This window comes from Propithecus coquereli, unplaced genomic scaffold (genome assembly GCF_000956105.1).
Source record: "Propithecus coquereli isolate 6110/MARCELLA unplaced genomic scaffold, Pcoq_1.0 Scaffold3, whole genome shotgun sequence".
NCBI lineage: Eukaryota > Metazoa > Chordata > Mammalia > Primates > Indriidae > Propithecus > Propithecus coquereli.
In genome coordinates, this window is record NW_012148618.1 from 708,512 (window position 1) to 720,890 (window position 12,379).

General features: G+C 49.7%; 1 protein-coding gene across 2 annotated transcripts in view; it reads left to right on the plus strand.

Moving 5' to 3' along the window:
- Nucleotides 1–6,299: 6,299 nt before the first annotated feature.
- SLC7A7 (solute carrier family 7 (amino acid transporter light chain, y+L system), member 7) overlaps nt 6,300–12,379 on the plus strand; it is a 28,757-nt gene continuing 22,677 nt past the window's right edge. The window contains exons 1-3 of one of the 2 annotated variants that reach the window (XM_012649360.1): nt 6,300–6,372; nt 7,407–7,543; nt 7,634–7,952. In XM_012649360.1, coding sequence (XP_012504814.1) covers nt 7,454–7,543; nt 7,634–7,952 — 409 coding nt within the window. In that variant the 5' untranslated portion in view covers nt 6,300–6,372; nt 7,407–7,453. Of the gene's footprint in view, nt 6,373–7,406; nt 7,953–12,379 lie in introns of both variants that reach the window. The other variant, XM_012649359.1, reaches the window with a different exon arrangement.

The window sequence follows — 12,379 nt, forward strand, 5'->3', positions numbered from 1 at the left end:
TTGAAGGCGGGTGGCTCTCTATGGCTCTCTGCAGAGAGGCAACATTGGCTTTCAAAAATGCCAAAGCTGGATCGTCCGAAAGGTATACAAAAGGTAATTGTACTGTTTACAAGCCATCTTTTAGCCTCAAAACGTGGTGAAACATTTCCAGATCCCTTTTCTTGAATTAGTTCAGCAACCCCCTCTTTCGTTAGGTTCTGCGCTGCGGCTAAGATCTTCAGATGAAAGGTGCTCTGGAGACTCCCACCTCCCAGACACTCACGGCGCGGACATTCTTGATTAAGTGCTGCCTCCTGGCGGCGGCTCGATTGCCCGACATCTTCCAGGCCTGGAGGAGACCACTGTCCTTAATTTGGAATTTCGAAGCTGACGCAACAGCTCCACCAGGGGGGCGGGGGAGTCGGGGTACCGTTGTGCAAGAGACAGCCTTCCGGAAGACCCCTCCCCCGGCTCCAAGCAGGCGCCGCCCCTCCCCTACCCCCCCCCGACCCCCGCAAGGGGCTTCCCAGGGTAGGGGCCCTGCGGAGCTCCGGCCGAGTGTCTGCCGGCTGGAGGCAGGTTGCCAGGGTTTGGGGCTCTCGCCCAGACCCCCGTCTGGCCGTCTGCTTGAGCTGGATTGGGAGGGAGGGAAGAGGAAGCTGAGCATTCCTAGGACGAAGGACTAGTCTCTTAAGGGTATCCGCGGTCATTTTCATTTGCCCCGGGCAGTGAAGCTGTGCCGGAGCGAGGAGAGGGCAGGGGAGCGGGCTTCGAGGCCTCTTGGTTCTCGGACCTTTGCTCCCTTCGCCTACACCCACCAGAGCCCCCTCTTCTAGCGCTTCCTAGAGTCGGGGAAGGGCGGGGGCTGCTTGGGCAGGTGGAGGGAACGAAAGGGACGCCCAGTGGGATGAGGTCCTGGTCCCCAAGGCAGAGCCCGGGTCGACCCCCGCAGCCAGACCTGGACATCAGGGGCGACCCAGCTCTTCAAAGGGGCACTGAGGGCGGACGGTGGGTGGTCGGGGCTCGGGAAGGAAGGCGAGCGCAAGGGGCCGCGGACACGGAACCCGGGGCCTAAGGGCAAGGGAGAAATAAAGGCAAACAGCGGGGGCCCACAGAAAGCCTGAGTGGGTGGGTGGGAGGGAATGTGGGAGAAAGGGACAAAGGTGAGCGCCACGAGCTGGCTGGGCGGGGGCGGAGGGGGGATGGGAAGGGGCGAGGGACAGGCCAGCGGGGATCGCGGGGGAGGGGAAAGCTGGGGGTGGGGGACGGGCGGCTCGGGGTGCGGAGAGAAGAGTTCACGCTTAGGGGTTAGCGGTTCCGCTCTTCTTGAGCCCACCTGCATTTGCGTGAACCTGAGCGCTTGCCTCTCTTTGCCTTCTCCTCTGCCCTGTAATCCGTTGCGGCTGTAGTGTAGCTCTTCGCTCTCGCCACCCCCACGCTGCATCTAGACAGGTCACCTGAGCCTGGGTGTGGGACAGAACAGCCAACAACTTCCCGGAGATAAGGGGCTTTTTGTTTTGTCTTGCTTTTCCCATTAATGAAACAAAAAAATCCATTTCAAGCCATTCTAGGCTTCCCAGTAAAACTGTGAAAAACATACTTTTCTTCCCTTCAACCCATTGCTGTCCAAAAAAATAAGTACCTCTCCAAATACTCCTTGCTTAGGAGCCAGGACAGCAGCGACACAGGGGGGCCAGGAGAGCAAATTCAAGGACCTGCCTGACAGCCAGCCAGCCGGGATGTCAGTCAAGGAGAATCAACATTGTTTATTGATTAATTTATTCATCCAACAAATATTTATTGACTACCTGTATGAGCCTTGCACCGTGTGATGCAGTGGTGAACAAAGCTTTTCTGATGCTTACATTCTAGTGGGGGAAGTGACAACAAAAAACAACGCGGGGAGGGAAGTGACAACAAAAAACAACGCGGGGATGAACAGTATCACTGGGAAGAACGTTCCAGGCAGGCAGAACAGGAATTGCAAAAGCTCTGAGGTGGGAGCATACTTGCTGTGTGGCCACAGCAGGGAGTCAGGTGTGACTGGAGTGAAGTGAGGGAGAGAGAGGGGCCAGTGCCAGACAGGGACAGCTTTCTGTCTCTTTTCCTAGGAACTTTCCTCACAACTTGGATCTGGCCCCAGAGTGCAATTAAGGGGCCGACCAGCTGGGTAGTAGCCTGGGTCTAAAGGGCACTAAATTATCCTTGGAATAATTGGGATATTTGGTACCAGTGAATTCTGATTTCTATGTCTTGTGGAAATGTAAATTGGCTCCCATCCAGTGACTTAGAATACTTGACAACTCCTTACCTGGACCACCTGTCTCTGGGGTAATTTTGCAACACACAGGTGCAAGTTGCAGGGTGTAGCCCGGAGTCCAGCCAGCTGACAGTTGCCTAAAGGCATCAGTCACAGCTGGAATTCTGAAAATGTGTGATGCACTGTGAAGTGCTGCTCCCTGAGGACAGAGATTTATGCTATTGTCTACATTATAAGTGGTTTAATATGCCTACCGAGAAGTTGTCTGCTCCAGAAAATTGCATGTAATGAATTTATGTAATAATCTCTAACTTGGAATGTGAAGAGGCTTACACAGTTTTTATTCCAGGAAAATCAGTATTTTCCCCACTTCTGCCAAGTCAACATTCAACAGATATTTAAATAACAATTGGTTTGAAGGGCTGCCAACTCCTTAGCCTGCTCTGGGTGCCAAGGCCCAGTTGGCTCTTACCTGATGACACATCAACATCACCTGAACCAGTTGGGGACCTGCACTTGAGTGTGCGCTTGGCTGTAGCCCCACAGGTGGCCTTCCTTTGCTTGCTTTGGGGGCTGAAATGGCACTCAGACTCTTGAGATGGGACTGCAGAGTTTTTTTGCCCTACCCATGGGATCGTTTGCCTTCTGAAGGACTGAGGATAATACATGAGTGGGAGATGAGTAGGAAATGGAATGAGGGGAAGGAAGGGATTTTTAAGGGACATCAGAGGGCACTGTAAATCATGGGGAAAGATTAAGTGCTCAGTAAGTGTAGGGCAACAAGGAAGAACAGGGGCTGAGGTAGGGAGGAGGAGGAGCTGAGACAGAAAGTGAAGGTGCCCGGAGGCTGGCAGGCGTGGAGGTCCTCTGGGTCTGACAAGGCAGTCCCAGCTCCAGCCCGTCCCCGTCCCCTGGCCCCTCCCCGCTGCCGGCCAGAGTTGCACATGTGTTTTCCTGTTTTGCATTTCAGTCCCGTCACCCTCTCTCTTTTCTGCTCCTCAGAGTCAACAGCTGCTGCAGCAGGAGCCATACCCTTGGTTCCCCTAACTAGCACCTTCCCCTCCCATCCCTCACTGCGTGCTGGTAATCTCTCCTCCCAGCACCTGCCCAAAGGTCAAGGGACAGGTAAGAGGTGGGAAAGGAGGGACAACGGGCGCGTGAGAGGGGAAGTGCAGGAGGAGGATGGAGCTGAATCGGCTGAACGGAGACCCAAGAGCCGCGTGTTTCCTCGTCCCAGCCCTGGCCCTCCCTGGGCAGAACTCTCTGCCCAGAGACTTCATCCCTTCGTTAATAGAAACCCTTGCAACAGGAGTAAACAATTTCTTTCTTGTTTCACTTTTTTTTTAAAAAGGGACTGTCTTAGACATAGTGGAATATAGAAAAACAAATGGAGAACCGGGGAGGGAGGAGCTGAGCTTCGAGCTTACAGTGATGGGGAAATCAAACCATACCAGAGTTTATCTGTTTTCTGTTTCTGTTGTTAGGGGAGGCAGTACAGTTGGAGACAGGAAGGCAGGACATGGGGTTTCTGGGGGAGAAAGTGTGTTCTCACAGTAGCTCTTTGAGCTAGGCTAAGGAGCCAGAACCCTGAACCGTGTGCTAGTTCCTGGAGGAAGTGTGTTTTGGTGTTGCCATGTGAGGGTAGGGGCAGGGTGAGGGGCTTCACTGGCTGCTTTGTCAGGCACTGCTGCTGGGGACCTGCTGCCTACTTCTGAATCTGCAATTCGTTCCACAGACTGTGGGATGACTGTGTTGTCCTTAATCTCCATGAGGTCCTCAGAGATGAATGCACCTCAGACAGGGTAGGATGACAAGGGGCGCTGTTTTATCATGAGGTTCCTCCTGTAAAACATGGGGTGGGAGAGCACCCTCAGGAGATCCTAGGGGTGCTGCTGGTGCCAGGCTGCCTGAAAGGTGGAAGTATTACCCCGAGACCCAGGGTCTTAGGGAGGAATGCGAGCTACCAAAGATGGTGCCTTCCTGCCCACGGGGCTAGGCAGTGGTTGAGAAAAGAGGGGCTTCACCTTCTTTGTGAATGGCAGCCTTCCTTGCCCAGTTTGGTGTGGGCCGACTGAAGCAGGTTAGAAAGGGGATTTCACTCGTAGTACTTCCTGGTGCGACCACTAGGGCATGCTGTTTGTTGGAGCATGCGTTTCATCCCCTGGCAGGTTTGTCTCAAGATTTGGTGACGGGCACTTCACTTTCAGATACCACCAATCAGGAAGTGCTTGCACGCTTCTCTCCCTGTGCACCCTCACAGTCTTCTCTTCTCTTGGGCCTTCATTTCTTTCTTTACATCACATGAGGACGCATGCCTACCCCATGGTGCCAAGGAATTTGGTCTTAAAAGGGCAGGCTTGATGATGTGTTTGCATGTGTTTTGTTTGCTTTAGAAGTGGGCACCCTAGCAATAGCAGCACTGCCAAGAGGACTCGTAATCGCCTCTCATCCCCGCACAGAATGAGAAAGTGAAGGAGTCGCCAGGAAAGATGAACAAGCTTTGTTGGAGCTGTTAGCCTAGGCTCAGTGGCAGAGGCTTTCTTTTTAATCTAATCACATCCTGCCCCAGGTAATTCAGTAGGAAGCCACCTGGAGTGCTTTTCCTCCTAAAAGGAAGGCCGCCTAGAGACTGGGGCAGGTCAGAGCGGTGGGGAGGTCGGGAGATAGCACAGTTCTGTGCTGAGAGTGTGTGAGCTCTGGAATCTAGCCAACCTACCTCCTTCTCTACTTTGACACCCTGACTGGTGACTTAGTAGTACCTGTTTTAAGGGGATGCAGGGAGGGTTTGATGAGATAAGGTGCTTAAGTGTTTAGCAGTGTGTCTGGTCTGGATAAGTACTCAATACATGCTATTATTACAGGAGCATTTTAGGGGGAGTCCTGGCACAAAAGGACACTCTTCTCTGGATGGATTTCAGATATTTGTGAGGCTGTCTTGGGATCCCTCTCCTGGTTTAAATTAAAAGTTTAAGAGGCTACAATGGGAGGATGTAGGGTAGAGATAAGTTTCCTAGGAATTTTTAGATCTCTATTGTCTGGTTATAGAATAACCAAAGAGGGCTAGGAAGGGTATGAGAAGGGACAGACAGTTGGGTTTCAGAAGGTTTAGGTATATTTCTGTTGGTAGAAGAGACCCAGAATACCAGGTTACAAGTAGACTATACAGATAGAATAAACTATGTGATTTCCAAAAAGTGCCCAGCTGCTTCTGGCTGTTCTGGGCCTGTCTGTCCAAGATAACTCAGTGAAATCTTATTTCCTCACTTTTTTTAGGAAAGTGGAGTAAACTTGTATTTGAGGAAGGTGTTTATAGGAATTTATGCTTATTTCAAAGATCTTGGTATGTTTTCTTAAGGATGAAAGGGCAGGTGGAGTGGGTGGGAATGCAGTTAGAGGTTTGATCTCCAACCTTGTTGGAAATAGCTTTAGCCTTAGATTTGGGGTAGTGACCCAAGTTTAGGGGCAGCCACCCATCTCTCTGCATGGGGAAGGGTGGAGAGTTCTCTTAGGACGCCTAATCACGGGTGCAGGGACTGCTCTTACACTTCCTCTAATCTGAGCATGTGAACAAGCCTTTGTGTCACACTGTGCAACCTTCCTGCCTTTTAAAATTGCTTGGAGTGAGAGAGGAGAGGCCCGGGTGGAGCACAGAGGACCCAGAGAGAGAGTGCTGTGCATTCCTTCTGGGCCACCACCCTGTCCTTGCTAACTTGCTTTGGGACACTTCCTCAAGGACTACAGAAACTGCACCCAGCTGACTGTCCTTTCTTCTGGGCCCCCAGTCCCAGAGCAGAGCTGACAAAGGAGATTCCTGAGAGCGCCTTCTTATCACAGAAAGTGCTGAGCCAAGAGCCAGCTGCCCCTTTTGCAGATGTGAAGGGCCAGTGAACATTGGACCCAGACGGTTACTTAACACTCCTTTCCCCCTCCCTCACCCCTTCCTTTGTCCACTGCCCTGCTCCCTCCACCCTTCTTGACTTAAATCCACAGGCATTTTGTCTGGCCTTCCCTTTGACTGCAGGCTGAAAAGGAAGAGCATTGGAGCACCAATCCCGGATCCTGGAGGGCATCTCTCTCTGCCTGACTGCTGCTGGCCACTGCCGTGGGAACCTGCTTATATCCAGAACCAGGGAGTGAGTGTGTGTCCCACCCTCTCCCCTTTGCTGCTCTGCAGTGTCCGGTCACTTTGTCTCTGGGTGCCTCTTGCCCTAGTACCTCTCCACTTGCTTGACTAGCTGCTCCTCTTTGCTTCTCAGCTGTCTCCTGCTGTTTCTCAGCATTTGGTGTTTCCTTGCCTTGGCTTTGAGTGGCGTCTCTCCAGTGGCAATTCTGGGGTGGGGAGCAGTGGTCAGCTGCCTCCAAATACCCCTAGTTCTGTTACATTTGGATCACTCTTCTCTCATTCATACTTTTTTGGGTGCTGCAGCTATGCTGATAAGAGGGATTTGATGGCAGGAGGCCCAGAATACTAGAGATTGGGAAAGGTATCTGGGCAAGGCAAGGCAGCAGAAAAGAGAACAGCCTGCCTTCTTTCAGGGTAGGATGGGGCGGCTTGGGCTTTTCCAGGGCTGAAGACTCCAGCAGGGGGTTAAGGGATACTCTCTAAATAGGGGGTAGTTGTGGGTTTCCAGCAGATCTCTGAAGCCTGTAGGTTTGCCAGAGTAGAGTCTGTGGGGAAAAGAGCAGCACCATGAGGAGATCTCACAAAGTACCTGTTTGCAAGGTGGATTCCTAATATTGCATCTCAGTGCAGGTGAGAGCTGAAATTGAAATTGGAGGGAAGACAAGACTGTATTTGGGTAAGGCTGACAACTCAGGCTCAAACCACCATGGTTATCCCTGGGAGCGGCCAAGCTGCTCCCATGCCTGTATCATAGCAGGCCCAGATAGAACCAGGATTTAATTTTCCATTTAGTAAGCCAGGTGGGCAGCACCATCCTAATGATGAGAGACAGATGCTTTCTCCCTAGGGAGAATGCCTTCCCTTAAAAATTCAGGTGGGGGCCGTTTTGATGAGCCAGCAGGAGAAGAGGTAATTTGGAGGTGGGAAGCAAGAGAGAGGTCACTGAAGTGGTGGGTGGACCGTCCATATTGGCCCTGTGGCTGGTGGGTAGAGGTTCTATGTAATTGCCAACCATCCAAAATATATCATATATTTCTTCCTTAGAGGGCAATGCCAGGAAGCTGGTGAAGGTTTTCTGCTCTTTCCCCACCATGGCTGACAGCGTTAAGTATGAAGTGGCCTCCCAGCATGAGGCGGATGCCTCCCCTTTGGGTGATGGGGCCAGCCCAGGGTCCGAGCAGGTAAAGCTGAAGAAGGAGATCTCGCTGCTTAACGGTGTGTGCCTGATTGTGGGGAACATGATTGGCTCGGGCATCTTTGTCTCCCCCAAGGGCGTGCTCATGTACAGTGCCTCCTTTGGCCTCTCCCTGGTCATCTGGACTGTCGGGGGCCTCTTCTCTGTCTTTGGGGCCCTCTGTTATGCGGAACTGGGCACCACCATTAAGAAATCTGGAGCCAGCTATGCCTACATCCTGGAGGCCTTTGGGGAATTCCTTGCCTTCATCAGACTCTGGACCTCCCTGCTCATCATCGAGCCCACCAGCCAGGCCATCATCGCCATCACTTTTGCCAACTACATTGTGCAGCCTTTCTTCCTGAGCTGCTTCGCCCCCTACGCTGCCATTCGCCTGCTGGCTGCTGCCTGCATCTGTAAGTGGGGCTGAGGATGTGGCAGGAGATGGTGGGGTTGGGGCTGGCAGAGCTGGGGTGGGAGTCCAGCCAGGGAGTAGGCAGGAGGTGGAAAGGAATGCCTCTGACAACAAACATGTGTGTATGTGTGTATACACACACACACACTCTCACGTATTTATTTATTTAAATTAATGTATGCTTTGTGTGAAAATTCAAACAGTACTACAGTGTAACAAAAAAGAAGAAAGCAACCCACCTTTCCTCCAACTTCCACCATTAGTAGTTTGCATGATCTTGATTTCTTTTTTGCTCCTTCAAGAGATGTAATTTTGTTCTTTTACAAAAACGAGATCATACTGTTCTACATATAATTCTACAGTGTGCTTTTCCTCCCAGCATTTCAGTGGCATTCTATTCTACTTACACATCTGCTTTTTTTTTTAATGCTTCATGTGAGTCTGTGTTGATTTTAAGGATGTATTGTAGTTTATTTAACCAGTCTTCTGTTAATGGCCATATACATTGGTTCCAATTTTTCAGTCTTATGATAATGCTTCAGTGAATATCTTTTTGCACTTGCATGAATATTTCTGTGGGCTAGATTCTTAAAACTGTTATTTTCATCCACCTTGACTTTTTAATCCATCTCATAAATAAAATATTATTTAAATCTGTACATTCAGCAAAGCCACACTGCAGGTGCTGAGAGGATGATCCTCTATAGCCCCAACCCTCAGGTGCCTCTGTTCTTGAAAAATGCCCTTCCAACCTGGGAGACCCTAGGACCTTGGAGCCGCCTTCCATCCCACAACCTTGAAGAAGCTTAGACAGTCTGTCAGTTTAAGGGGCCTCTCAGGGTGCAGGAATTTTGCACCAGGTGCAATTGCTCAGTAGATCACCCCTCTCCAATTATCTGATGTCCTTTTCTTTTTCAGTTTCTCCACTGCCCCATTTACTCCTCAGCTTTCTCTCCAGCCCCCCTGATTTTACTCTTTTGCAGAGAACTGGCTGTCTTCTGTGGGGTTCTCCTGTGTTTTGTATATCCGTATGTCTGGCTCAGACTCTGTATATGGACTGTTTGCCATGCATGGCAACAGTTAGGGGCGAAAGGCACTGCCTTGTGTTGCAAGAAGGGGGTTTGCCCTGAGGTCTTCAATGTTATCTGTAATTTCTCTTGCATCACTTGCAGATGATCTGATAGGTTGTTTACTGGTGAAACCACCTATTTAGGATCTATTGGTCTTGGGGCCCTTTAAAACGTGGGCATATAGTTACATGTCTTGTGTAGAGAAAGATCATTCCATCTAAGTAATATTTCCAATATGGCTGCATTCATTTAAGCACCAGATTCTATTAATTTACCATCTTTACTAAAACCTCTTTAAAACCAATGACGTGTCTGCTTGCTTTCATAATTTGATATTTCTTTTGGTGACTCAGAGTCACCACTGCACATCTCTATTCTTGTGTGACTGTGAGGTCTTCCCAGGCCACTGGGATAGGGAAGAATGTTTGCTTCCTCAGTGGCATCAGACTGCTGGTCTGACTTCAGTTCTTCAGGTTTTATTCTTTTATGTATTCTATCTGTGTCATCTCTGACAGCTGCTGTTCCTTGATTCTGGCATTGTGCCTACCTCTACCAGTCACCCCTTTAAAATTTTCTGCTTCTAATTTGGGAATAGAGACGTATGTGCTGAAACTCTTGTACACCCATGTACACATTCACACGCATGTACACTCTTGTGGGAATACATGAAAAGTAGCCATGGTTATGATTAGTCTGCAGAGCTCCCCAGTGAGTAAAATGCACAGAGTTTTGTGCATGGGTGTGTGGCATACCTTTGAGACAGCTCTGGTAGAGTGAAAAGTGCACCAGACTTGTGGTGGAGGTCGGGCTCAATAGCTGCGTGACCTTAGGCAAGGTGCAGTGACTGTTTCCTTCCAGGCTGCTGTGGGAATGCAATGAGATTCAGTGAACACTGTAAATCACTGCTCAAGTGTAAGGTATTGGTTATTATTATCATTATTATGTTTAAAGTTACTGTCTCCCTTGGCTGCTTCTTGGCTTTCCCGTGAACAGTTGCAGTTAGATAAATATTACTGCACAGGTAGTATCTGGACTTTGTCCTGTCTTTAATAACTTCAGAGGGACACAGAGATCTGAAGAAGGTTCAGAAGGACAACAAAGATTGTTAAGAGTTTAGTGACATATGATTCATGAGTGTATTCCTTTAGCCACTGTTTAATGAGCTCCTAACACAAGCCAGTTGCTGAGACGTAGGAGAGCACTCTGGTTAGTCTAAGCGAGGACTTGGGCTACATCTTCAGATTTAGCAAGAGAAGGGCTTCAGTATAGAGCTTTCATTCATTCCCTCCCTCACAAAACATGTATTTAGAGCATGCTATGTATTAGATACTTTATTGGCCGGGCACGGTGGCTCACGCCTGTAATCCTAGCACTCTGGGAGGCCGAGGCGGGTGGATCACTCAAGGTCAGGAGTTCGAGACCAGCCTGAGCAAGAGCAAGACCCTGTCTCTGCTAAAAAAATAGAAAGAAATGATCTGGACAACTAAAAAAATATATATAAAAATTAGCCGGGCATGGTGGCGCACGCCTGTAGTCCCAGCTACTCGGGAGGCTGAGGCAGAAGGATCGCTTGAGCCCAGGAGTTTGAGGTTGCTGTGAGCTAGGATGACGCCATGGCACTCTAGCCCGGGCAACACAGTGAGACTCTGTCTCAAAAAAAAAAAAAAAGAATTAGATACTTTATTTAGTGCTGGGAGATGAAGAATAATGTGTGGCTCTTGTCGTTCAAGAACTAATAGTCCAGGGGGGAGACAGACGTGCTAGTGAGTAATTGGCATGTAGTGTAATTAGTGCAACAATAGAGGCACCATAGCAGCGAACGGAACTTTATTTTTGTGGGGAGCTTAGGAAGACTTCACAGAGAACACATAGCGTCTGAGCTGAATTTCGGAAGGGTACATAGCTGTCTCCTAGGATCTGTGTCACAGAGGAAACGGCATGTGCAAAGGTGTGGAGGTGCAAAGGGCCCAGAATGTTCAGAGAATTCCAGGTCGTTGGTATGGCTAGAATGTGGGGTGGGAGAGGGGCTGCAAGGAGACAGCCTAGGGCGAGGTGGGTACCTAAACAGGTTGGGCTTTATCTTCAAGGTAGGGGGAAGCTATTGATTTTAAGCAGGGGCGTGTGAACTAGTGAAATGATCAGATTTGGTTAGAAGGAGAATTCTGATGACCATGTGGAGAGTGTTTTTGGAAAGAGCAAGAGATAGAAGGTGGAAGGGTGGAAGGTGGGGAGACTGGTTTAGGGAGTTGAAACCTGAGTCCATGTGAAGGGAGGTGAAGATCTGCACTGTAGAGTGGCCTTGGGAACAGAGATGAAGGGATGGATAAAGAATAGTTACAAGGTGGAAGTTCTAGGACTTTTGGATGTGGGGGATGTGGGAGCTCTCAGAGGTGAAGCCAGGGGTTTGAGCTTGGACAGGTGGGGATGCTGGGCCTGCCATCTGAAATGGGGAAGGTGGGCTGAGTATGAGGCAGAGGGAGCATCTGGGGCTTCTGCTGGGCTGCTCATGTGGGCTGCTCTGGGTCATCCTTGGGCCATCATGACACAGAGTTGGGCCATTTTTCCAACAGTTGAATCACACTTACCTATGAAAGAGGCTGATGTGTGAATGACAGTGCCCGTTCATTAGTGTACAACGGTGAGCATGCATGTGTAATTTCTAATGACCAGAATGCGTGTGTTCGCTGTCAAGGCATCCCCTTCCTGGTACCATAGCTACTGGGAAACCAATCTAGTAATCAGGAAGTTGCTTGCAGGGTATGGAATCAGAACAAAAGAAGAAAGTATTGAGACAAATTTTCTGAATGTGGTGGGCTCTATAAAACACGGAGCTGAATGGTGGAGTGTGGTAGAGGAGCCAGGCAAGTGGAGTCAGTTAGACACAGTGTAGATAGCAAGTGCTAGGAGGGACAGAGCACGGCTCACCCAGGGATCACATCTGCATCAACACTGCAGGATGAAAGGAGTCGAGCTGGGGCAAAGCACCCAAATCTCTACCCTGGCCTACAAGACCACACTCCACTTGACTTCTCTGACCATCTCAAACCTCTTGCCCTCACTCTCTTTGCTCTAGCTATGCTGGCCTTCTTGCCTTTCCCACATTTCCCTGGCATGTTCCTGTCCCATGGGTTTTGTACTGTTCCTTCTGCCAGGAAGGCTCTTTCCCAGGTTCCTGCAGAGCTTATTCCCTCATTCCATTCACCTCTTTGTACAAATCGTACCTTACCAGAGTCCCACCCTATCTAAAACGGTCGCTCTCAATCTCTCATCCTGTTTTGTTTTTCTTTATAGCACTTTTCACCACCTGACACTAGTTATTATTTCTTATCTGTCTTTCCCTCTAGAATGTAGACATCGA